Source organism: Cynocephalus volans, chromosome 9 (genome assembly GCF_027409185.1).
Source record: "Cynocephalus volans isolate mCynVol1 chromosome 9, mCynVol1.pri, whole genome shotgun sequence".
NCBI classification, from domain to species: Eukaryota; Metazoa; Chordata; class Mammalia; order Dermoptera; family Cynocephalidae; genus Cynocephalus; species Cynocephalus volans.
Window position 1 is genome coordinate 136,366,204 of NC_084468.1, and position 26,820 is coordinate 136,393,023.

The 26,820-nt window shown below is 38.5% G+C and overlaps 1 protein-coding gene across 2 annotated transcripts in view; it reads right to left on the reverse strand.

Annotated features, from left to right (window-relative positions):
- The window catches only part of DCHS2 (dachsous cadherin-related 2), a 220,318-nt gene that overhangs the window by 80,822 nt on the left and 112,676 nt on the right, over positions 1 to 26,820 (reverse strand). For both annotated transcript variants that reach the window (XM_063107351.1, XM_063107352.1), the window contains 3 exons: positions 13,917 to 14,148; positions 2,301 to 2,537; positions 656 to 1,669 (listed from right to left, as the gene is read on the reverse strand). In XM_063107351.1, coding sequence (XP_062963421.1) covers positions 656 to 1,669; positions 2,301 to 2,537; positions 13,917 to 14,148 — 1,483 coding nt within the window. The remainder of the gene's footprint in view (positions 1 to 655; positions 1,670 to 2,300; positions 2,538 to 13,916; positions 14,149 to 26,820) is intronic.

Genomic DNA, 26,820 nt, shown 5'->3' on the forward strand with positions numbered 1-26,820 from the left:
CTCTAACCTTCTACTAGCTCCATGACCTTGGGCAGGTTACTTAAGCTGAGTCTCAGTTTTTCCAGCTGTATATTTGCAGTAAAAACATACTTTCTTCTAGAGATTAAAGTCCTTTTAAATTTATACAACATAAACTTTAAACTATATTAACTTTTCATATTTAATGACTTAATTAAGACTTCAAAAAATTCACTGTAATTATTCCGCTTTTCCCCCTGGTTCCCTTAGCAAATGAGAATGGGAACATATATCCCTAGAGTCATTTTGAAATCTTAACAATAGACTGATTTCTAGTTTTACATTGGTGACATTTACATTTCATAAAATACGTTTTGACATTCTGTTAAAAGTCTACAAATGAAAAAGAATGTTGGTGAGAAAAGTTAGCTTTCCCATGAGGATTTATTGAATCCATTTCCGACTGTACTTCTAATTCAGAATAAGAACTGTGTATTGTCAATACGTGGGTGTGAGGCAAGAGAAGTACTAATCATTAACGGTGAGATTCTATTCAACTTTTACTCCATTTTAGAATCAGTACTGCAATTACTAAAAACTGCAATCTTAATTGTATGTTTGTACAAATGCTATACCTAAAGATTTGAGTTTTCTCAGTTTTGATTTAAAGGAATAGATGGAAGCTAAAAAATGCTACCTGTATTAACATTCATCTTGAAGGACTTCCCATCAGACAGAAGGAAATATGACAGCCGTCCATTCCTTCCAGAGTCTGCGTCAATCGCTGTAACTTTGCCTATTACCCCTTGGGGAACGGGGCTCTCTTCTACTTTCAAAAACAACACGTCGTGCAAGAAGGTAGGAGAATTGTCATTCTCATCCAGGACATGAACAATTACTGAAGTGCTCACATTTTGCAACCATTTGTCCTCCGGGATCCCGGCAAACACTCTAAAATGATAGGTTTGTGTGGATTCATAGTCGAGCTGTCGCCGCAAATAAATGCGCCCCGTGTGCGCGCAGATGGCAAAGCCCGCGGAGCGTGCGCCGGCTTCCAGCGAGTACACGCGCCGCGGGCCCCGGGGGACGGCCTGGACTCGCAGTACCTGCGCCGTCGGCGCGAGCGCCTCGCTAACGTCCGCTCGGTAGACCAAGTGCTCAAAAGCCACAACTGGGCTCTGTTCTTGTCTTTCGATGACGACCGTCAGCACCAACAGGGATGCCCGAGGAGGGACGCCCAGGTCCTCGGCCACGAGGGTCAGCGTGTGCGGCTGCGACACATCAAGGCCCAGACTGTCACTGAGGTACAGCACGCCCAGCTCCCCGTCGATGGTGAAGAGGCCGGGATTCCGGCTGGGATCCCGGCCTGCTATGGTGTATCGGACGACTCCATTCAGACCACTGTCCTTGTCGTCTGCACGCGCAAGGTACAAGGCGGTGCCAGGCCGGGTGGTCTGGGGTATTCTAACCTCGTCGGAAGCGGTGGGAAACGCTGGCGGATTGTCATTGACATCCATGACGGTTATGTTGACTTCTGTGCTGCTGCAGGCCGGGGAGCTGCCCAGCTGTGCCTGGACCGTGAGCACAACCGCGGGCTGCGTTTCGTGATCCAGGGGCTTCTGCGTGCGAATAGTGCCCAGCCACGGGTGAATGGAGAACTTCCCATCCAGATCGCCGGAGGAAATTCTGTACGAGATTGGTTCGGAGGAATCTGGCGGGAGAGAGAGCATTTATCTTGCATAGGCCCCTCTACAAGTGGGAGAGTCGAACAAGCATATTTTGCTCAAGTTCTATGTGGACTACCAATAATTTTTAAGTCATTCAAACTGGTAGCAAAAGGAAAATGTTTAAATACAACATCTAAGTTGAAATACTAAACAATTTTTTTTTTTTTATGAGACATAATGATATACAGTTACCTAGAACGCCGTTCATTATATACTATGTGGGGGTGGGGGGGGAAGGAGTTATTTGTATAACAACAAATACAATACAATGCATTTTTGCAAGAAAAGTTTTAAAAGTGTGTGTCTGTGTGAGTGGGTTATAGGAGACATACGTTTTCTGCATTATGATTATTATAATTACTGTATTGTTTTAAACTTTTTCTTAAAAATATCTTACTTTTGCAATGAGAAAAAAAAAATGTAGGATGGATAAAAACAATGTTGAAAGAACAAAGGGCAAGCCACAGGTTGTGCTATCTCCCTTCATTTTTCTTGCATGGAGAGAAGGAAAGATTCAAGATTGCACAGCCTAAGAAAATACAGAAAATGTTCCGATAGTGGAACATTATTGCTCCACTAATGGACTTCAAGGCAGCACAGGAGATAAGGACTTACTCAAGGGCTCCCTTGCCTTCACTGTTCCAACAGGACTGCCTTCAGGCACATCTTCATTAACTGAGAAAGAGTACTTAAACCTTTCAAATTCAGCAGGTGCCATAGCTGTCTGCAGAATGTGTATAGTGACATCGGCATTAATTACAGCTGTGAGCCCTCCACCATCTCGGGCACAGACCATCAGCAAAAGTGTTGTAGCTTCCAAATGACGAAGTGTTGATGTTAAGTAAATAATTCCTAGGTAGGGGAAAGAAAGAATTAATAAACAGATAACATGCAATAAGTACTGATGAACAATAGCAACACCCGATCTGTTAAGTCTACTGTGATGTTTAAATTTATGTGCCAACTTGACTAAGTCATGGGGTGCCCAGATATTTGATCAAATATCATTCTGGGTGTATCTGTGAGGGCGTTTTTGGATGAGTTTAGCATTTAAATCTGTACACTGAATAAAGTGGATTGTATTCCTCAGTGTTGGTGGGCCTCATCCAATCAGTTGAAGACCTGAAGAGAACAAAAAAGTTGACCCTCTCCTGAGGATGAGAGAATTCCTCCTGCCTGACTGCCTTTGAACTGGGACATTGTTTTTTGGGTTTTGTTTGTTTGTTTGTTTGTTTTTCCCTGTCTTCAGATTCAAACTGAAGAATCAGTTCTTCCTGAGTCTTGAGCCTGTGGGTCTTCAGTCTGGAACTGCATCATTGGTTCTGCTGGCTTTCAGATCTTTGGACTCAGACTGGAATAACACCACTCACTCTCTTGGGTTCAGCTTACTGACTCAGTGCAGATCTTGGGACTTGCCAGCCTCTTTAATTGCATGAGCCAATTCCTTTTAATAAATTTCCTCATGCATGTATGTATGTGTGTACACACACACACACACACACACACACACACACACACACACACACACACACACACACACACACACACACATATCCTATTGGTTCTCTTTCTCTGGAGAATCCCAACTGATATATCTATTTTCCAACCAAAGAATTTGAGCATATTTTCCACATCCTGTCAATTAAGCTATATTTTCCTAGAGCTTAAACATTAGACATTTGGGAAGTGTGTCAACTCACCAGAAAAAAGTAAATTGTGTTGCCTTTTCTAGGCCATACTATCATATCACCAGCCCAGGATACTGGAATAACAGAGTATATCCCATAATCCAATGTATTCCAACGTGGGGCTAATGTGGGGTTGTAGGGTGATTACCACCTGTCCAGGCACCAGAATCCTAAGTCTACAGGATAGGACTAAAATTTTATCTTCCAAGGCATTTGACGTATGCCCTGAACTAAACCACATAGGGCAGCTCTTTTTTAACTGACTCCACATCATCTTTGTTAGTGAAAAGGTATAATACAGCAGTTGTGTGTAGGAAAACATTTATTAAAGAAATGTTAAAACCAAGAGGACAAGAGTGGCAAGTTAGGCTTAAGAATGTAGAATGTGTAAGAGGAGTTGTTTATGGTTAAGTCAAGGAGAGATTCAGTAATGCTGACAAAACTAATTATTTAACATTGTTAATACTATCCTTTAGTGGACTAGTTTGAAAACATAAAAACTGATCTAACATAACCAATTCAAGAAATGAATGTGCTAGTTTTATTTAATGAGAAAGAAAATATATGCAAACTTATTAAGTGAACTTATATACGAATAAATGTGGCTGAACTGTATGGAACCTGTCATGGTACAACTGGCCGTAACTATTAGTTAAATGAAGGAATATCACAATATTTGCCAGTTTACAAGAGGCTGGCAAAAATGTCACAAATATCAGGTTTCTGGACATAAAAAAGGTGAACCCATTTAATTTCTTTCTATTTTTAAGTCAAAATCTGTCTTCATACAGTTTCAATTCCTGGCTCCTATTTCTGTTAGTAATTTAATGAAATATGTCTTATTTCTCTTCAGCGCAATATCTCATTAATTAATGAAGTCAAATATCTTCGCTGACCTGCTCCAAGCACAATATCTCCATTTTCTCTTATTTTTTTCAGATTTACTGAGTTATAATTGATAAATAAAATTGTATAAGTTTAAGATGTACAATGTGACAATTTGAGTTTTTGTTATATATATATATATATGTATGTATAATGATTTTATTTAATAGTTTCTTATCTAACATGATTATAAATCATTTCTCTCATAGTTCCTTTCTCCTGAACGTGCTCCAAATTGCTCATCTCAGTTTTGGCTCCCAAAGTGAACACACGTTTTCAGATACAATTTATTATAAAGCAGAATATAAACTCTCTTTATTAGGATACTATAAAATACTAATGTAACCAACTATTATTACATCAGCTTTTAGCAGCCATATTAAAATTTGAGTTCATTCTGAGTTGCTTGCCCACCAAAACACTCAATGCTTATCATACAAATTTCTAAGTCAGATCTTTCCTACCTGTTATTGGTGTAGTTCTTAAAAATTATTGTTTTAGTATAAAATCTATGCCTGATTAAAAAAAATAAAATTCAAATAACACAAAAGTGTCTACAGAAGAAAATGAAAAGTCCCTATACCTCCAACTATCCCCACTCCCCGAGTATATATTCTTCGAGAGTTAATTCAATTCCAATTATAGAGAATTTTTTAAAGATTTCATCTTGCCACCTTGATAATTATGACAATGAAAAAAAAAAATAACGTCTGCCTCAACTAGACACAACCTTGTCTTCTGCCTCCAGACTGATCCTTCTGAACCCTTTTCATACCTGTGTTTGAACTAGATCTATCAATGCCTCCCCAGTTTTTCAGGGTAAAGTTCAAACACCTTACATACCAAGCCATTCATAAATTGACCTTTCTTTGCCATACTTTCGACAATACCTTTTGCTTTAGGCACAGTTATAATTTCCAGAATGGACTAGGCTCTTTTCCATTTGGATTGCTGCATCCTCTTTCTGGGACAACTTCTTCATCTTCTTTGGCTTAATGGTGTCTAATCTTATTTTAAAGCGCAGCTTGTCTTGCCTGGTGCAACTGGCCTTCTCTTACCCTCCTCTCACCTCTAGATATCACTCTTCTATGATTCCATAGTGGCCTGGGTAATGTATGCCTATTATAAATTTCACATGTTATAATTTATATGTATGTATGTACGTGTGTGTGTGTGTGTATACCACCTTTCTTTAGAGCTCTGAAGGGAATTTGCATGCTATAGTACAGATTTAGATTGGACATTAAAATATGTGTCTTTAAAAATAACTTCTCTAAAAATAGGATTCTTATTATGTATAAAGCTTCAAGGACGAATATCAATGAAAATTTCACAGTCAGAAAGTAAAGGTATTTAAGAGAGTTATACTCCATGAAATGAATCCCTGAAGTTGAAATAAACATGCCCTGTGAGAAACTGTCTATATAAAACTTTCTGAATATAAGAAATGTATCAAATACTCAAATTACTAGCAAAATGTGCCACAGTAACATATGGTAAACTGGGAAATCTAATAAAACTAATATCTGTTCTATAATCTCTCTGCTATTTAAAAGCATTCTTTCTGGAAGAATGATCTAGTGTCTAATGATTCCCCCTCCAAATCCCCAAACTGGCATGTTTAACTGAGATAGTTTAATAATAAGGTTTGGGGTCCAAATGATTTGACAATGGGGAGCAAGAAGCAACACATAACTTACACAACATTTTCATTATTTTATCCTTGATACACCTAGGATGTTATTCCATGCAGAAAAATTAAGTTTCTTGTTTTCTTAACAAAATTTTACTGATGAATGCCCAACTTATTTGTCATAGTCAAGGTCCTTAATAAATTTGAAAAAAAGGAAAAAGGAAGAGAAAGGGAGACAGTGTGCCAAATACAGAGGGTTATACAAATATAACTTTGTCAAGAAGCTTCATGCTTAAGAACCTTATAAAACTACCAGCCCAAATGCCCATCATCAGATGAGTGGATACGGAAAATGTGGTACATCTACACAATGGAATACTACTCAGCTATAAAAACGAATGAAATACTGCCATTTGCAACAACATGGATGGACCTTGAGAGAATTATATTAAGTGAAACAAGTCAGGCACAGAAAGAGAAATACCACATGTTCTCACTTATTGGTGGGAGCTAAAAATTAATATATAAATTCACACACACACACACACACACACACACACACACACACACACACACACACACACAAAAAAAAAAAAACCGGGGGTGGGGGGAGAAGATACAACAACCACAATTATTTGAAGTTGATACGACAAGCAAACAGAAAGGACATTGTTGGGGAGGGGGGGAGGGAGAAGGGAGGAAGGTTTTGGTGATGGGGAGCAATAATCAGCCACAATGTATATGGAGAAAATAAAATTAAAAAAAAAAAGAACCTTATAAAACTGATCAATAAGTAAATGTAATGACAACAAAGTTGATAAGTAAGAACTGTCAGTTGTAGGTAAAAAGGAGATAAAGTTTAAATTTACATGTAAACAGTGAAACACTACACAAATGCTAATTATTATAAAGAGGACTTAACTTAGAACTTTGCATATAGTAGTCATTCAAAGAAACGAATTTATGAGGGAAAAGAGTCAGGAATCCTATTTCCCGAAGGGAAGTGCCTTGTTAAATTAAAAAAAAAAGTTTTCAAGCATTTTAAAACAAATAACTCCATGTGAGTGATTGACCATACAAGGTGTAGTGGATTGAATTTTGTTTCCCCAAAGTTTAATATGTTGGAGGCTGGATCACCACTGTGACTGTTAAGAGGGTGGGAAGTCCTATTATGATAATTGAAAGGTGGGGTGTTGAAAAGGTGATTAAGTTGATGGTTTAATGGTGGTCGTGGATGTGATTTTGAGGGTTTAAAAGGAGAGTGCACAAGGAGCTCTCTCTGCTCTGCCATTTTCTGCCACGTGAGACCCCTGCATTGCTGTAAAACCACCAAGGAAGGCCTTCACCAGATGTGTTCCCTGGAGTTTGGACCTCCTGGCCTCAGAAACTGTAACAATAAATTTTGTTTTCTTTATAAATCACCCAGTTTTAGGTATTTTTGATATAAGCAAGAGAAATGGACTAATACACAAGTTAAATCCCTCCAATCTCAGTTTTTCACTAGGTTTTGAAGAGAAAATGCCCATTATCATACACCTCCACTTCTCATTTTACAAGTCTTAGAAGCAGAGAACGTCACTCTAGAGGTGTCTGTATTATACATACACACATACATATACATACATATGTGTGTGTATATATACAGTCATATATATATGCATATATACAAAGGTATTTCAAAGAGTTCACAGAAAATGGAATTAAAAGATAATATACATCCATGAACTTTTGAAGACTGCTCGTGTGTGTGTGTGTGTGTGTGTTTGTGCATAATGCTGATCTACCCAGAATTCGTGTGTAATGACGGGGTATTTACTAATATTAAGTGAACACGAAACCTGTTCATCAGTTGCCCAGCTCTACATAATCTTTCCATAACATCAGGAACTCCACTGCTTTCTGCATATGTCTACAGACTAGTCACTTGAACTTATCATGGTTTTACCTTCTTCATCTATAAATAAGGATGATAATAAATCCCTCCCCCCAGTAATATCAGATGGAATTAGTTCCTGTCTGAAAGTGCTCAATTCTTGTGTTAACTGTTTCCAAAAACCCCAATTTTTGTTGTTTTTAACCCTAATTTTTTAAAAAATTAAATGAAAGCATTACACTCATCTCAGGATAACTACCCAAAAGAAATCAATACAATTGGTAAATGCACCTGTCTTTGAATTTTCACGGCTTCACTGCACTGGTATAAGTCAGGGCTGCTAGGTCATTCATTTATCAGTAAATGCACATACTTATACATTCAATCTCCTCTTCCATTTCTTTAAATGTATGAAGTGTACTTGTTTTGCTCTGGGCCCAATCAGGAAGACATAAACCGTACTAAGAACTTTATAGGACATTTAATTATAGGCAGTGATTACATGGGTATGAGTAAGCTGAAGAGTAGGAAGAGAGAATGAACAGTAGCTGCAGGAAGCCGTGACCTTCTCAAGGGCCATGCGAACAATTCACAGTTAGAAAACAATCTGTAAGTCATTATTAAAATTGCAAGCGATGGGGTAGTTAAGAACAAAAATAAGCACAAAATCGTGACCTTCACCAGTCATGGAGTCTGTAAGTGTGGTTTTCTTAAAAACAGATACAGATCAAAAACTATGGGATAGCAGTAACAATTTCTTATTAGTTATTAATATTTATGAAGTCTGTCATATCCAGTTTGCGAGAATATAGAAATTTATTCACCACGTAGGTTACATTATGCTATTTTGCACACAAATATGGGTGACTAAGTCGAAGTGGCTAACAGGACTAGAGTGGATTCAAAATTCTATCTCATATTGACAACTAAAAAAAAATCTTAAGAAAACACACTTGTTTTGGAAAATTCCACTGAATTCTATTTACTCAACTGAAAAGAGTAAATAAAAAATCAACATATAATTTGGTGTTTTAAATAGGCTTGTATGGAAGTCACAAAGAGAGATCAGTTTTCTATTTTATTTAGTTAAATCAATAGAACCAAATTTACCTCAGCTTTGTCTTTAATTTTAAGGAAAGTCATAATAATGGAAAAAACCTTAAAGTGGAAGTTCCAGAAGTAAATTCAAGTGTCAGGTTCACTACTGTGTCCCTGAGTATGTCACTAAGACTCTTAGAGTTTTCAGTCTCTTAATTTGCAGATGGACATAAAAATATCTGCCTTGCTTATCCCATAAGGTTGATGGAAGATTCTTTCTATCTGTATGTGTCTGTGATCTTGTACTGGAAAGGCTAAAGAGAAATTTCCCTAGCATGCTTTTGTTTCTTATGAAAGTGGCATATATTACTTAGGTGTTCATGATTAATTTTAGACTCTGTCTTGCAAATAAAAGAAAGTCACCATTTATTTGGCACGAGCAGCTCATATTCCTTATGAAATGAAGTGTGGTATTAACTTATTAACTACATATCAGAATGTTAAATGTTAAACGTAGGAAGGTGGTAATCATGAAGAATTATGAGAACCATTACATGATGTGAAATCTGAGCATCAAACTAACATTAGAAAAGAATCTTCCCTTGAAATAAAGAAAAAAGAAGTCTGTGTCACATTTGTCATAGTCCATGTTAAAATCCACACACCCCATACAAACAAAAGATTACAACTAAACACTGAGGCACAGCTGCCCTTGTCTGCCAGTTTGAAACACTTTTAATTATTTGTTCTTCCATAGTGCTAAACTTAGATTTTGTGTAGACCACAACTAAACATAGAATAGACAACAGACCAGGCAACATAAGCTTGGTGCTGTAAACTCTACAGGAGTAGAAGTTTTTATCTGTTTTATTCAAGCAATACAAATACAATTTGACGTATCCCAAACACCTAGAACAGTGCCCCATACATAAAAAGCATTGAATAAATGTATATTGAATTACTATAGAACTTGCTGCCATTTTCTGCCTTAAGGTCCACTCTTTTCATAACATTTATTGACTTTATATTATTAACTTGCTTCTATAAAAAAGAGGTAAACTACAATAATTTAACCAAAGGTAGCACTAGTAAAAGAGACAGTTTCGGGTGATGTTAAATGACCAACACAAATGCTTGAAACCTATTTGTCACCTTAAAATAATCTGAATTAGAAGTAAAGTTTCTTTCAGGGTAAAATTACTAAATAAATAGGACAAACTCAAAATTTAAAGAACTGCATTTTTAATGCTACCTCAAACAATGGAGGAAAAAATCTACATATAATTCATAAAATAGGATTAAAAATACATTAAAAAAGAGCTATTAATAAATATGCTTCTTGTGTTTCTTCCTTTTAAAACTCAAAACAGTGTGGTCTGCCTCGTGCCCACATCAAAGGAAGCCAACCAAGTAAGAATAAGAGAAATGAAGGCTCCACTCAATATCTCTCTCCTGGTGCCTAAACACATTTTACAAAAATGTTCTTTGAACCAACAACAAACTTGGAAAACCAAAAACAGAACAGGAAGATAAACCCACAAGAGAAAACAACCATGACATTGCTACACCCTCTTCCAGTTTTCTCCAAAACATTTTTCTTGCCAGATGAATACAATAAGTCAGAGTTCTATTTTTAATGCATGAGTCTTGCTTGTGGCACAAACAGATCAATGGGAAATCTCTTGTCTTCAGGAAAACATGAGCCTATCACACAAAGTATGTAAGCTTACAAAAATAGCATGTCTGCTGTGGAAAGCATGAAAATGAAAGGGCGAATGAACCAATGAGCAAATGAATGAATATTTCTGACAGAATTTTAGAGTAATTCAGGATGAAGTGATAAGGTATAAATGGGCTCATCAATTTTCAATATTCCCCTTGTACTTTATAACTATTTCTCCTCAACCTACCTGTGCATGAAATTAGGTTAAAAAGGGAGGGACATAATTAAAATGTACTGAAACTAGCTTGCAAAATTCCCTTCTAAAGGGCAGGAAGTTACTCCCGAAGAGAAAAGGATAAATCCAGAGACAAAAGGAAGTAAGAAAAAGAAAAGTGCCAGCATAGGGAAGCTGGATTGAGAGAGTTTGGATGAGTTTTGAGGAAAAGTCAGAGAAGGCCCTAGAATCACCTACTATGCTATGATTCAGAAAGAAGATTTTAAACGAAATTAGGCTCTATATTATCAATGATACCCCCATGCAATTTCTTAAGAGGTGTAATAAGGATTTAAATTATTTTCCAATTATTTTTGGATGTCACTTATTCATTTATTCCCCAAATATTTATTGATAGAGGCAGTTTCTTAGAACTGTGTTTTACGTTGGCAGCCTCTGTATAGACAGGCCTTAGGGTGGAAGCAAGAAAGCCCAGCTTTTATACAGAAAAAGCAAAACAAAACAAACAAAAAAACCCCCCAAAACCACAGAACACATATACACACAAATACAGATCCAGAAGAGGAAAACCATATTCCAGTATTGCTCCTTGTTCTATTCTTTAAGAACATCCGTAAATAGAAAGTGTGGTACAGCCGTTTTGGAAAACAGAGTGGAGGTTCCTCAAAAAGATAAAAATAGAATGACCATATGATCCAGCAATCCCATTTCTGGGTATATATCCAAAGGAAATGAAATCAGTATGTCAAAGATATGTCTGCTCTCCCATGTCCATTGCAGCACTCTTCACAATAACAAAGATATGCAATCAACCAAAGTGTCCGTTAATGGATAAACGAATAAAGAAAATGCGGGATACAATGGAATACTATTCAACTTTAAAAAAGAAGGATATCCTGTCATTTGCAAAACATGGATGAATGTGGAAGACATTATGGTAAGTGAAATAAGCCAGACACAGAAGGACAAGTACTGCCTGACCTCACTCACATGTGGAATTAAAAATGTCTGAACTCATAGAAGCAGAGGGTAGAATTGTGTGTGCCAGGGGTGTTTGCCTAGGGTTAGGTGAAATAAGGGAAGTTGGTCAAAGGTTACAAAGATTCAGTTAGACAGGATGAGTAAATTCTGAAAAACTATTATACAGCATGGTGACTATAGTTAATAATAATCTATTCTATAATTGGAAATGGCTAAGAGAGTAGATCTCAAATGTTTCCACCACAAAAAAAACGTAAACGTGTGAGGTAATGGATATGTTAATTAGCTTTACTCGATCACTTAACAATGTATAAGCATATCAAAACATCACCTTGTATACCACGAATATATACAATGTCTTTTCAGTTGCAGTCAACCTACAGATGAACTTCTGGAACTCAGCCATTCAAACTGGACACTGCCTGTGCACTGGACAACTTTTTCCTGTAGCTAGTCATGATGCTTTCTCATCCTCTTCTAAAGTTTAAAGTAAAGCATTACCAGGCCTCATAATTTCCTCATGAGTTGTGATTAAGTATAGCCAAATTTCAAGCACTGTTTGAAAATGTCTTTAACCTAAATGTTTGGGCATCAAAATTGCTAACAATAATAACCCAAGCTAATTCCATTATGAATTTGGTCTTTGCTCTCCCCCCGCAAAATATATCACAATACTTCCCTAGATAATGACCCACGTAAAGTGTTCTCCATGATTAACAATGGCATTTGTATTATAGCAGTGCCAGGAAGGAAAGCACGCAGCTGACTGTGGCCAGTACAACAGAGATCACTTCTAAAAACAGAGTATGGTACAGCTCATTCTTCAAACTCCAGTGGAAACTGGATGATGAGTGTGTTGTTGTCTTTTAAAAACAACCTGCTAAATGCTTCTAGATCCTGTGCCCTGATTACTGGCTGACCTACATATGTGTATTTTGGGCAATGGTAGTGCCCTAGAGGGCCTGATGATTTGATAGGCAGTTAAGGTCCTCAGTTAAGATGAATTTTGAAAAAGCCAAGATGAACAGACTAATTTCCCGCAAAACTAGTTTTTTCTAATCTCTGAAATGTTAAAGGGGCAATATCTGTGGATTATTTTGAACAAGGAAATTTTTGTCTTATAAAGACTGCAGTGTAAACAATTAATCCCCCAGCCAGTCACTCAAGACAGATGAAACACACTTTCCAGACAGAAACAGTGACTATCCACCTACAGGGGCTGGGTGAGAGGGCAAATTAATTTATTAGATTAGATTTTCTGCGTAAATTATTATTTGATATTAATGTAAATGATTGTCGCAAGGGCATTTTGAAGATCCAGTAAGACAATGTACAGAAAATGTCTAGCATAGTACCTGGCATTATCATCATCATTATGATAGAAACACATTCTACCCATTGCTTGGATTGGGTAAAGAAATGTACAAGAAAAAAATATTCTTTTTTTGTAGCCTCATTTCTGGACTGGAATATCTCTTAGTACTTCAAAATTATTATAATGTAACATCATATACTTGAAATTTCGTATTTTCTTGTAATCAAATATTTCAAACATTATTTTATTAGCAACAGACCAACAGGAAAGGGAAGGTAACCTCTCAAGTATTTGTTATTTCTAAAAGTTTCAGTTGGCCCACTGGGCTTCTGTGGCAGATATGCAATTATCATGTTAGAAAACTAAAAGGAGCTTTGGTATCATTCTAAAAACAAGAAAACTAAGATCCAAAGAGACAAAGGGAATGCCAGACCTAGTACAAAGAAAGGGATCTACTTTGGATGCCTGTACAAATCTCTTTACACTAATATTGTCTATTAATACATTGAAATGAGGCTAAGTCACCCTTAGATGACATTATCATACAAATGAAGGGAAATGAACATTTGCAAAATAAATGCTATTGGCCAACTGTTTCTGCATGATTTTCTGCCTTCAGTCCTCACAGAAACTTTGCAATGTAGGTATTATTAGTACTACCTTTAAGGAAAGGAAACTGAGGCTAATTAATATCATAAGATCAGGAGGAGGCAAAGCTGAGTGTGACTCAGATCCAGTGCTAATCTAACTACAAAGCCCCGGACCCTTTTCAGTATACCTCAGTGCCTTTGGGAAGGTTAAGTAGGTACTGCAATATCCCTGCTATTGAAAAAGAATCAGCTTTTCTAATTTTCTGGCTGGCAAGCAGTTAAGCAGAAGTTTAACTGCCAGATGATGAAGTCTGTTCCAAGATCACATACCTGTGGTGGAGTCAATGGTGAAAAGGGACGACAAGTCTCCCGGAATGAGTTCATAAGTCACTGTTCCATACATCCCAGAATCCTTGTCGGTGGCAAGAACATCGATGATCTCAGTGCCTGGCTGGGTCTGGCCGCTGATGCTTGTCACATAGGTTGACGGGTTAAACACAGGGTGATTATCATTCACGTCCTCCAGTTCCACTCGAACGAAAGCTTGGGCACTTAGCCCACCCTGTTGGATGAATGAGCAGTGATTACAAATGGTCTCTGCTGAATGCGGGAATATGGAAAACTGACAATGATCCTATACTTTTAACCTTGAGATATGAGTTCATATGCCACAGCATGCTGTCTATACCTCAGTGCTGATTCTTAAACATAAATGAGATTACCACTTAAAGTTCATGTGAGGTGAAAATTCCAGAGTAGAGGTCAAAGATAATTAAAGAAAGTTGTCCCTTTGTTCCAAAAAACCCCAAATCACTTTTAACCTTAAGATGACTTAAAAATGAACGTTGGTAAGTGCTAAGGAGAAGGGCAAGGGAGTATTAGTAGGGAGTGTCCTGGCGAAAGCCTCAATAAGAAGGTACCATTTGAAGACAAACTGATCTACATGAGGGAGCTAGACTGCAGTTATATTGTAGAAAAGAGTAACAGGCAGAAGAAAGAGCAGGTGCAAAGGCCCTGAGGCAGGAGTGCAGCGTGCCTCCCTGGCCTGTCCAGGGATAGCAAGGAAGCCGGTAGGGCTGATGTCAAAGAGGCAGGGGCAGCTCACGGGGGCTCTGGAGGCCTCTGAAAGGACTGTGACTCCACACTGGAGCGTGCTGAGCACAGGAGCGGCGTGATTTGATTTTGATCGTAACTGTTGCTCTGGCTGCAGTGTTCAGACTGAAGGGCAGCAAGGGTGGAAGGAAGGCGACCCGTTACGAGGAGGAGCTTCAGATCATCAAGACTGGAGCCAATGGTGGCCCGAACCACGAAGGAACAGTGAGGAGCTGTGAGGCACTTATGCTAAATACTGGGGCCCCATTTGTGCTGGAACTCCGAATTCTGCAAGTTTTAGAAAGGTACACGAAGTAGTGTGACGTGGATTCCGTACTGTTTATTTTGTGCTGCCTCCATCCAAAAACAGGAGGAGAGTGAATAGAAAAAAGTAAACCTCTGCAATTTTCACTTTTCCAAAGGAAAACATATGTTCCCACTTTAAAGCACCATTTTCCATTTCTATCAGTGCATTTTGACACTTTCATCTTTGACAAAAATCCTTGGGAAGTCACAGCAGCCTGGGTTTTCTCACTCGCTTCCCCGTCCCCTCCTTGTCCCCCCTCTTCCTCTTTCCTACTGGGGCAGGAGACACCGAGCAAAGAGGAAAAGGAAGGACAGAGAAGAAGGTTTGGCAAGGGACAGAAGAGGACTGCCGAGGAAGCGCAAGTCGAGGGAGAGAGAGGGCAAGGAAGACGTATATACAGTTCAGGGCAAACCCAGAAATGGCTTTCACGCTTTGAGGTCCCATGTACCCCAGGCTGGGGACTAAAGAAGAACTGGGTAATACTTCTTTAAAAAGAGTGTGATTTTCCACATCCTATGGTGAAGAAAGTGCCAGAGCCATGCCAGTTACCAAACTAGAGAAACAGGGACTGTTACCATTGTAATAAAATCAAAGGAAGTTCATCCATCCGGCCCATATGCTTAAAATGCAAATTGGCCCTTCATGTTCAGCCAATTGAAATAACCTGTAGGTCTCCAAGTACAGTGCAATAAGGGGTGGCTGCAGTCTGATTATAAGCAGATAGAAGATGCTTTAGAATCTCTAACAGAGCCCCTACTATTGCTCTAAACTGCCTTCCTTCTAAGTTTTGCTGTCCCTGTCCCTTATACCTTTCCTTTCTCCTTCCTCTTCTATTTCTCAAGTTCAAGAAGCCACTTAGGCTTGAGGAGGTGCTGAGAAAGCAGGTAGGGAAAGAAATGAAAAAGTGGGGAAGACATGAAGAAATGATTACCACCCCGCCTTGAGGTCTCTAAGTGCAAAGATCTTAATTCTGAGGCTGTCCATGAGGATCCTAAGTCAGGCAATACTATAAAAAATAAGCAAATGTTAGACAAAGTGAAAAACTTACTGTCACAGAACAATGGATCCTTTTGAAGAAAAGATAGCATAGATCTGTCTTCCTTTTTTATAAATTCATTATTTATCTGCTAAATGTATTAAATGGGGGTATTTTCTTCTTATAATAAGCACTTATAAATGTGTGTTAAGTATGTTTTACATGTATTTTCTTCTTCAGTTCTTATAATCTCCCTTTTTAAAGAATATCATTGCACAGACAGGCTGAGGTGCTTAAGGTAAATGATACTGTAAATAGCGGATCTGTAACTGGAACACTTGTCTCCAAAGCCCTTGATGACTTCTTTTAGAGTTTTAAAATTATTGCTACGGTATAAATTCTACCTTTCATTTAAATTTGTTTACAGACTGTACAAGGAGAATTCCTATCATGGACTCAATCTTACAGAATAAAAGGAAGGCAGGGTTTCTGTTTTTTAGAAACTCTACAACTAGGTTTGTGGCACAGAGGAACAATCTGGAACCAAAAGACCTGGATCCAATGCCTGGCTCTGCCCACATCCAGGACCACAGCTTTGGGAAAGTCAGAAAGTCCCTGAGACTGAGCTATCTCTTCTGTAAAGCAGAGCTATCTGCTTGTCTCACAATCCTGTTTTTGAAAGGAATGGTATAACATATATGAAAGCATTTATAATGGTTAATGTAAGATCTTACAGGCTCCTTATCCCAAATGGTTGGGGCCAGATAAATGTGTCTTGAATTTTTCAAGTTTTAGAAAGGTAATATAATGCATATACACAGTAGGGTTTGGGGTGGCACCTAGTAATCAATCACTTCATTGTCTGCAGCAAAATGTATGAATAGACGCACCTAGAGGGATGAAAAAAACTTGACTAGCCTTGTGTCAGTTCAAGCCAGGTTTCTCACCAGATGAGTTTAACACTTCCCATTTTGAGAGATTTGGGGTTTCAGAACTACAGAAATAGGATTGTGGTATGATTTCAAATGTAGACACGTGCTACAACTGAGCTATGAGCCCTGAACAGAGGCAAACCTCAGCACCCAAGGGCTCCTTGAATTGGGTCCTCAAAAACAAATAGGATTTGACAGTCAGATATTTCAGGTGAAAACAACATCCTAGAAAATGTCCTAACATTTTTAAAAAGTCTCTGCCACGTCTCAGGAAGGTCAAGCCCCCTAGTGGGGCTAGAGGGGAGTGGGCGTGTAGAGGGAGAGAGGGGGCAGGATCCAGAGAAAAGCCTGGACAGTCAGATTCTTGTATTTCAATTTAAATGCTTAGGAGGATAAACTTTATTCTACACACCAGTGGACTCCATCGGTAAAAAAATGCAGGGTGTACACCCTCGATACACATATTTTTATTTGTTAATAAATTGCATATTAGTTTATTCTGCTGTATTATTTATATTTAATATAGCACATAAATAAAATCTGAAAGGATAAAATTCAAAGTTCTAATGTTTTCTTCCTACCCACCCACATGGAACACTATTGTTGCCATTCATAAACTGACATGATCAAATATAGGTTTTAGAAACATACACCTGGGGTAGCAAGAAAGAGATGTATCTTTAAAAAGTAAAGACCTTCCTTAGTCAAAAAGTTGGGGGAAATGCCAAATTCACCAAGTCCAATGGGTTCTTTGGCCTCAGAACTTCTCTCAGAGCCTTCTGCACACACATTTCCAGAGAGCGTGAGTTCTGAGATGTTCTCCACTCACTTTAGACCACAGAACCCTCTGCGGAAGGAGCCCGTCGGGAAGCCAGAATCCTACAGAACACAGCATGGCGAGTGCTGATCTACACTAAACTTCAGCCTCCCCCGAGAGTGTCCACTTTCCAATGCTGTGCAATTAAATTTCAGTCCAGCTCATGGAAACTGTTCTGATAATGCAACCTCATGAGAGACTCTGAGCCAGGATTACTCAGCCAAGCCACTTTCAGATTCCTGGCCCTTAGAAACTATGTGGGATATTAAATGTCTGTTAGTTTAAGCTGCTAAATTCAGGAATAATTTGTTATGCAGCAACAGGTAACTAATACATCCCGTAAGTTCCAGGCATGAATGTTTCTTAATTTTGTTTTATCCTTTCTCTTTCCACCATCAAGTCATGAGTTATTTTGATTTAATTTTAATCATTTAATTTTTAAAATTATGGTGAGAACTAACCAATCTACCTGAATCCCAATCCGTTCACTGAAAGGTGGGAGAAATTTGGGAAAGCTTCAAGCTTGAAAGCATACAATACTGAAGGCAGGGGTGTCGCCTAGGGAAATCAGTAGATATGAAAAATTTTCTGCTGTTACTTCAACTTTGGCAAGTGTCTACTTTCCATTCTTTGTTCTTGCCTTCTGGAACTCCTGAATAGTAGAATATTAATATCTATCCTTCACATCTCTCAGCTCTTGTGAGCTGCATTCTAATGAGATTTCTATGTCAATGTATTCTAGTCTATATTTTCATGATTCAATGAACAAAGATGAAGGACAAGGAAGGTCCAGTTAGTTAAGGAAAACAAAACATAACAATAGTAAATTGTGGCATCACCAAAGCCAAGAAAAGCAGCATTCAAAGAATATTTTCAAATTCATCGAGAGGTTGAATAAAATGAAAATTCATAAATATATAATCCCAGGATATGGCACAACAGTAATTATGTTGATAAAAGCGGTTTTATTGGAGAAGTAGGAAGAGAAGAACGGATCAAAGAAAAATTGAAAAGTGAGGAAATAGAGACAACTATTTCAAGTAGATTCACTGCAAAAGAGAGAAGAGGAATAAATTTTTTTCTAAAAAGTTACATAAAATCAAAAGGGTTTTTTTTAAAAAGATAGAACATATTATTATACCCTGAATGCTTATGGGAGCCATTCAAAAGAATCTGAAAAATTAAGGATGCAAGTAAAGGAGAAAGTCATTATAGAAGTGATATCCTTAGGAAGGCTGGAATGGATGGGACACTAAACAGGAACATCTCTAATGTGATAACAGGATAGAAGGCACATATCAATTATCTACAAATTATAATAAACCCATTATATGGAAATGCAAATAGTATATATATTATGAAGTAATAACTATATTTGTCCAAAGCAAAAAATTGAGAAGAGTGGCACCATTCTACATTTTGTAAATCTCCTTAATTCCTGGATTAACAAAAGACAGCTGGATTCTCATATCTGCATTTGCATACAATGTGAGGTCAAATGTTGTTTTGATTAAAGTATATAAAAAAATGAAGCATCACATAGATCACTATTTTGAAAATGGAGAAGTATTTTAATAGCACTTTTATATAATTATGCATGTTCTTTTTGATCCTATACCCAAACAATTTTATGATAGTTTCTTAAAGTTACTTGCAATGTGAAATCCAAAACTATATCAATAAACTTTTTATACTGTGTAACATTTTTAAAAACAAACAAAAAAAAGAAGGCACAGAGTGTGAGCTAATATACTGGTTGATTAGTAGAGTTGGCGGCAGGAAGGTAAGAAATCTCTCTTTCAAGCAGATGTATTCTTTTTCCCAGGCACATTCAGGAGCTGAGGTGCAAGTGCAGAAAAGGCCAAGTGTCAAGTTTAGACAGGGCTGGGGTTTTACCAAGACAGTTCTATCGAGTGGGGGAGTTGAAGGTAGTTTGCAACTGAACGACTTTGATGTTAACAAACGACAGTGATGTTAACATGGGAGAAGAATTATCACTGGAGTGTAGGCACTACGGTGAGATAGAAAGATAAAAATGCTGATCAGAATATCGCAGGCTTGAAATCAAGATTTCAGAGGTTGTACAATTACTGATGATGATCCTTGGAAATAAGAAAGTCAAGAGACTGAGAGATTCAGAGTGTCAGATGGTTCAACAAATGGATATTGAAGTCTCTGAGAGTGGGGAGGGGACAGTGGTCAAGAGGAAGACTGTGAGCAGGGTGCAAACGTCCTAAGTGATGAGGTTTAAAACACGATAGCAACAATGGGGTGTCTATGGTATAGTCTGACAGCAGGAATTTCCAAAGCAAATTGGTTTTGGACGGAGAAAGGAGTAGGAATGATTTGGATGCTGCCCTGAGCGACAGGGAGAACACCCACCTTAGTGAAACAGGGCTTCCCTGTGACAGGGCCGGGAAAGAATTGGTATCCTCAGGGGCACAGGCTGTTTTTAAACAGGACAAGAAGAAAAAGGAACAATCAGAGACCAGGCTGAGTGTTTAAGGGAGTTTGCCAAATGACAGACCATGAGGACATGGCAGAAGAGTTTGGAAGGGCAAAGAAGGTGAGCAGGAAACTGACTCCAATGAAGGGAGGAAGCGAGCAGGGTGGCAATGAGAATATGGATAATAATGGATGGCTGCGAGGCTTAAAGTGGTAGGGATGAGAGTGAGGGAAAGTGGTATTTAAGACATTTCAGGATTAACTCTAGTAGTACATGAAAGAATCGTGAACAATCAGTGTGAAACGTGGTCCAGACAAGTTAGCTAGAAAACATGGGGCTACTGGGAGCTGCTCATTCCTGGAACAGGTGGAGGTGGTAATCAGTGAAATAACAAATAGAATAAGCCCTTGAATACTTTTTAAAACGTGAGAACGTATCTATTAAAATTAAAATGCTGTGCTCTTTTACTAAGCAGGTCTGCTTCTTGGGATCCGTCCGCATTATACACAAACCACGTAGCACAACTTCAATCGCCGACTTTTATCATAAACATATGCAATGGTGGAAAGTTAAGTCAACTTATTTCTATATTGTTGGCCTGACAAGATCCTCCCTTAAGCTTAGAGGGCTGAGATAGAGTTGAAGTAGCTTTATGTCAGGCACGTATTTCAGCTACAGAATTCAAGATGTAACAGTATTTGACAAAGGAACCAAGAACATACATCGGGGAAAGGACAGTCTCTTCAATAAATGGTGCTGGGAAAGTTAGATATCTGTACACAGGAGAATGAAACTAGACCCATACCTCTCATCATATAAAAAAGTCAACACAAAATAGATTAAAGATGTAAATGTAAGATCCAAAACTATAAAACTTCTAGAAGGAAACACAGAGGAGACACTTCAGGACATAGGACTGGGCAAAGATTTTATGAATAAGGCTTCTAATGCACAGGCAACAAAAGCAAAAATAAACACATGGGATTATATCAAACTGAAAAGCTTCTGCATGTCAAAGGAAACAATCACCAGAGTGAAAAGACAACCTGCAAAATGGGAGAAAATGTTTGCAAACTACGCATCTGACAAGGGATTGCTATCCAGAATATACAAAGAGCTCAAACAACTCAATAGTAGAAAAACAAATAACCCAATTAACAAATGGGCAAATGAGCTGAATAGACATCTCTCAAAAGAAGACATACAAATGGCCAGTGGGTAAATGGAAAAAATTGCTCAGCATCACTAATCATCAGAGAAATGAAAATCAAAACCACGCTGAGATATCATCTCACCCCAGTTAGAGTGGCTATTATAAAAAAAGGCAGAAAATAACAAATGCTCACAAGGATGCAGAGAAAGGGGAACTGTTTTACATTTTTGGTGGGAATGCAAATTAATATAGCCATTATAGAAAACAGTACAGAGGTTTCTCAAACAACTACAGATAGAGCTATCATATGACCCAGCAATCCCACTACTGTGTATATATCCAAAAGAAAACAATAAGTCAAAGAGATACCTGCACTCCCATGCTTATCGCAGTTCTATTCACCATAGCCAAGAGTTGGAACCAACCTAAATGTCCATCAATGGATGATTGGATAAAGAAACTGTGGCATACATACACACTGTAATGCTATTCAGCCATAAAAAAGAATGACATTCTGCCATTTGCAGCAACATGGATAAGCTTGGAGAAAATTATGTGAGATAAACTAGGCACAGAAAGAGAAATACCATATGTTCTCATTCACGTGGAAGCCAAAAAATGTTGATCTCATAGAAACAGAGATCAGAAGAGTATTTACTAGAGACTAGTAAGGGGAGGTGAGATAGGAGGATCAAGAGAGAGTGGTCAATAGATACAAAATTGTAGAAAGAGAGGAAGAATAAAATACAGTGTGCAATAGCAACGTAGGGAGCCTGCAGTCAACAACAAATTACTGTATACCTTCAAGCTGCTAGTTAGATGATGTTCAATGTTCCCAACACGAAGAGGTGACCAATGTTTGAGATGACGGTTATGCCAAATATCCTGACATGATCATTGCACACTGCATAAATGTACCCAAATATCACATCTTACTCCACAAATATAAACAATTACCATGGGTCAATTAAGAAAAAATAAATTAAAAAGAAGAAAAATTTCAGAGGCAGAAGTAGATTGGAGGTTTACAGAAACGGGTGGGGGAAGGAATAGTGAGAAGTTATTGCTTACTGGGTACAGAGTCTACGTTCAGGATGATGAAAAAAAATTGGAAATAGCTAGAGGTAGCAGTCTCACAGCACTGTGAATGTGATTAAGTCCACACAATTGCATGTTTAAATATGCTTGAAATGGCAATCCTTATGTTACATATGTCTTACCACAATAAAAAATGGAAAAATAAAGAATTCAGGATGTATGTAAAATAGAGAAAATGCTAATAAACATATACACCAAAAATGAAAGATCCACTTGGTGAAAATGAATGGGAAAAGAAACCAAGAAATTAGATATAAGCATGGAATAATGAAATCACAGAGCTTTATTGTGAAAAACCACTTAATTGCCAATATAATCCAATTATTTGGTCCCATTATATAATTTTATTGCATCCTCACGGCTTCTGGGTATGAGATAAATAGCAGCAGCAGTAGCAGCAAAAATGGAATGATTCAGAAGTAACACCAGGAGATAGAGCATGAGAAGTGATTGAGTTAAAAAAAATACTTATAGTCATCACAAGGATAAATAGGGCAGTGGCAAAGAAGCCCAGAACGTCTAGGGTATTTTATAAGAAAAATTCTTCTACTGACAGATAGAAATCTGTTAATAACCAGCAGCAAATGGGTTCTTAGCAAATTTCCTTCCAAACAGCTTTCAGGACAATTATTAGAAAAAGAAAGGATCAGAGGAAAAACCATAGATTGTCAAGGTAATTACGTAAAGTTAAAGGACTTCTGTTAATGTGCGGTTTATTATTTTAAATAAATTCATTATGGCCTGGAATCCAACATCTTGAACCTAAAAATTTTGTCTGAGGTATTCTTTAGATGCAGTCTAGATTGTTTTCAGGGGCAGCTACTGAGTCATTACCAACACTGTTATTTTCATCTTTACCAATCTTTTTGATTATGTGTTTCTGAGGGACATAAGGTGCTAATAGATATTGCACAGAATAATTATGACAGATGCCTATGTTACCTGTAGAAACTCACAGTTTATCACAGAAAAAATTCATGAAGATTATAAAATCAACAGAATAAACACTGCACACCGGATAACTTTATATTTGTATGTATGTATATATATATTTATATACGTGTGTGCACACACACACATAAATACACATGAGTTGCTTGCTTTCTGAGCATTCTAAGGCAAACACGAGGAACACAGGAGGCAGTGTTAGGTCCAAACAGGGTGAAGGTTCGGAAGCTGTTAAAAGCCTATTATGAGGGGGGTAGTGGGGGACTCTTCTAGAATTTGTCTTTTAAAATGCCTCCCATGAGGAGCTGCTTCCACGAGGGCTCCTGCATGCAACTCCCTCCCTGGGTCTCCATGTGACTTCATACTCACAAGATGGGCAAGAAGGAGAAGACGGCCACCAAAATGGAGACAGTGTTCAAGCATTCAGGGGAGGAGGAAACCTTGAAGCTCTGCTAACTGATTTCCAGACACTAGATGCTAAAAACACTCAGATTGTAGAAACATTGTGTTCCCCACCTTCAACAAGGTTAAAAGTGTCCTTCTCTGCTCATTCTCAGAACAATGAATTGGTATTTTTCAGAGGCAAATATTTCAATGGCCAAAAAAACCCTGTTTATATAACAAGCTCCATATCCATAATATCAGCAAGGACACCTGGACTAAAGTCGAAATTCCCAATCCTCCCAGGTGCTGTGCTCTCAAGCTGTGGTGGTGCCTCAAAGCGACAGAAAGCTGTGGGCCTTTGCAGGGGAGTGTGCTTTTCCTAATGGAGAGCAGTGCCACCACTACAAGTATCTCTGGGTCTGGCCTTGGGCCACCAAGACCTGAGAGCAAGTCAAATCAACTGTGGCTGCTTTAGGGACAGAGTGGACATCGGATGGTAACTTGGAAGACACAGCTAATTCTTTCTGGTGGTTTCCACGAGAGTGCAAGTGCTTACCTCTGTCACAATGACATTTATACCTTTAACCAGAGCACATTCATGTGGAGCAAGCTGTCCATCTAAGGGGCTGGGCTCACACCCAGACTGGGCTGTCAAATGTTCGTCACACTCCAGAGCAGCGTGAATATCTGTGGAGGCCACTGGAAGCAATAAAGAAAGATGGAGACAAACACTCCCTGCATTCAGATACGCTCCTTCTCTGAGGAAGGGGGAGACGGCACATGAGCGTGCACTGGGATTAAGGTTTGGTTTTTTGGTGGCTGTCGCCCTGAGTTGTCAGACGTGGCTCTTTGAGGGTGTCTGTGATGAGGAAGGGAGTCTGGAGGGCAACTTCTTTAATGACCTATACTTCCATGATGCCACAAGCACTGCTGGTTTGTAGGACAACCAAAGGAACCTAGGTCAGAGAAGAGACGATGTAGGCAAGGAAAAAAAGTGGAGCCCAAAGGGGATAGACACCAAGTGGGAATGTGGGGAGGATGGCACTCAGGGGTCCCCGGAGATGGCCAAGGTGGTGGTCGCAGAGGATGGGATGGAGATCACCGTTAAACCGTGCCCTCTGCCCCAGGCTAGGGGAAGGATGATGACAGTTCTGAGGAAGCGTGGCCTCTGATACGGCCAAGTCTCACTCCAGCGCCATGCCGGCCACGCAGCACTGGCTGCTCTATGGTGCAAGTCTGAAATGGGACTGCCAGTTCTCCCTCCATGACATTTCATGTCTTGATCTCCACAAGACAGAAGAATGGAAGATTGTGGTGGAGATGGATGCAGAAACTCAAGTGCATCTGAAAGAAACAGACTCAGAAGAGGAGAGAGATGAAGTCGAGGATGCAGAAAGTGGAAATGAAGACGAGGATGAAGAGGAAGAGCGCCCACTGGACATGGACTCACTGCCGAAACTTGAGCAGTGTGGGGTGAAGCCCGCCGGGGCCAACGCGGGGCCTAATGCAAAGGAGAAGCAAGTGCTGAAAGTCACCTGCCTGTGCCAACACAAAAACTTCCTGTGATGATTTAAGATGCTACACTGGGACAAATGTTAAACTGACTAGTGAATTCCCTCAGTATCACTGAGTATTATTTACAATGAATTGGAGTAGTAATGAGGTAGCTGCAAAGATTTTCTTTGGTATAGCCCTAAGTATACCAGGAATCCTGGTAAGTCCCTTTGTCTTCCTCTTCATGGGGACTCTTGACCAGGGCAGGGTATCAACCAAGTCTTTACTACCTGTGTTCAGATGCTTTGACATCTGCGGGCTTGCTGACCCTGGAGGGACTGCCTCTCCCTGGGTAGCCACTTCCTAGAGACAGTAAACAACTGGCCAGGAACTTGCTGTTCAAATGCAAACCAGCCATTCCAGAGCTCACACCCCCAACCACCTCCTTTATCAGTCTCTCACACTATCTGCCTGCCCTAATCTCCTCAGCACTAGATACTAAACAGCTCCCAGTCTGTGCCAGAGCTAGGCTTAGGATGAGATCACCTGAAAAGGACGGTGAGGCTTTGAATATGGAGAACCCAAAGGAAGTAAATTTTTATTCTAATAACATGGGAATATGTTGTGCTTTTTTGGAGGGCTTTTCTTCCACAAAACAAGGAGTTTTTATAAAAGGATGTTTTGATTCACCAAATATTATCAATCTAGAGATCATCTCTTCTTGGATTTTTAAAAATAAGCCAAAGCTGCCCACAAGTCAGTTTGCAAACATTTTCTTAGTTATCTTTAAAATAAAGTATCTTTTGGTTGGGGGGGAAATGCATCCTGTTTGTTCAGAGTGGGAAAGCTTAATGGAGTGATGGTGTGGCTAAGATGCACTTGAACGATGCAATAGAGAAAAAGAGAAAGCATTTTTCATAAGGTAAGTCTGTACATTAGGTTCAATACGGAAACAGAAGTAAGCGAGGGGGTTTAAATTAAATACCTGGGTTGATTTTTTTTTTTTTTATTTCACTGTCAATGCTCCTAATCAATGTACTGCTTTTGGGGGTTAAAAATTTCTGGCATCAAATAATCTTATTTGTATAATAATAATTTCTATGTGCACTATTACAAAATTATCTGAAACCAACTAATTAGAAACAGATGTTTGACTACTTCAGTTTTTGGATTTAAACTGGTTATTCAATTCTAGGGCCATTATAATTGTCTCAAAATCTATCAAGAATACACTTCTAAATCCTTGGATTACTATTTGTGTGTGCATATATTGGGCTTACATAGAATCCTGAAACTATATAGTAAGGCGTTGACAATAATCTAACTAAATAGATCATGGATATTTTATTAAATATAAATGACTTTATTTTCTAGTTAGCTACTATATGTTTATTCTTAATAAATATATTTAGACTCATTTTTTTCTTCAAGAGAGAAAGATTAGACCAAGGAGGCATTAGCATATCTATCTACATAAAGAAATAATATGCAGATAAAAAAGAAACAAGGAAAGTCTCCAAAATATACTAAATGAAAAAGAAAGTCAAGTATCCAAAAGAAAATAAGTGAAAAAATCAAAGTGCAAAA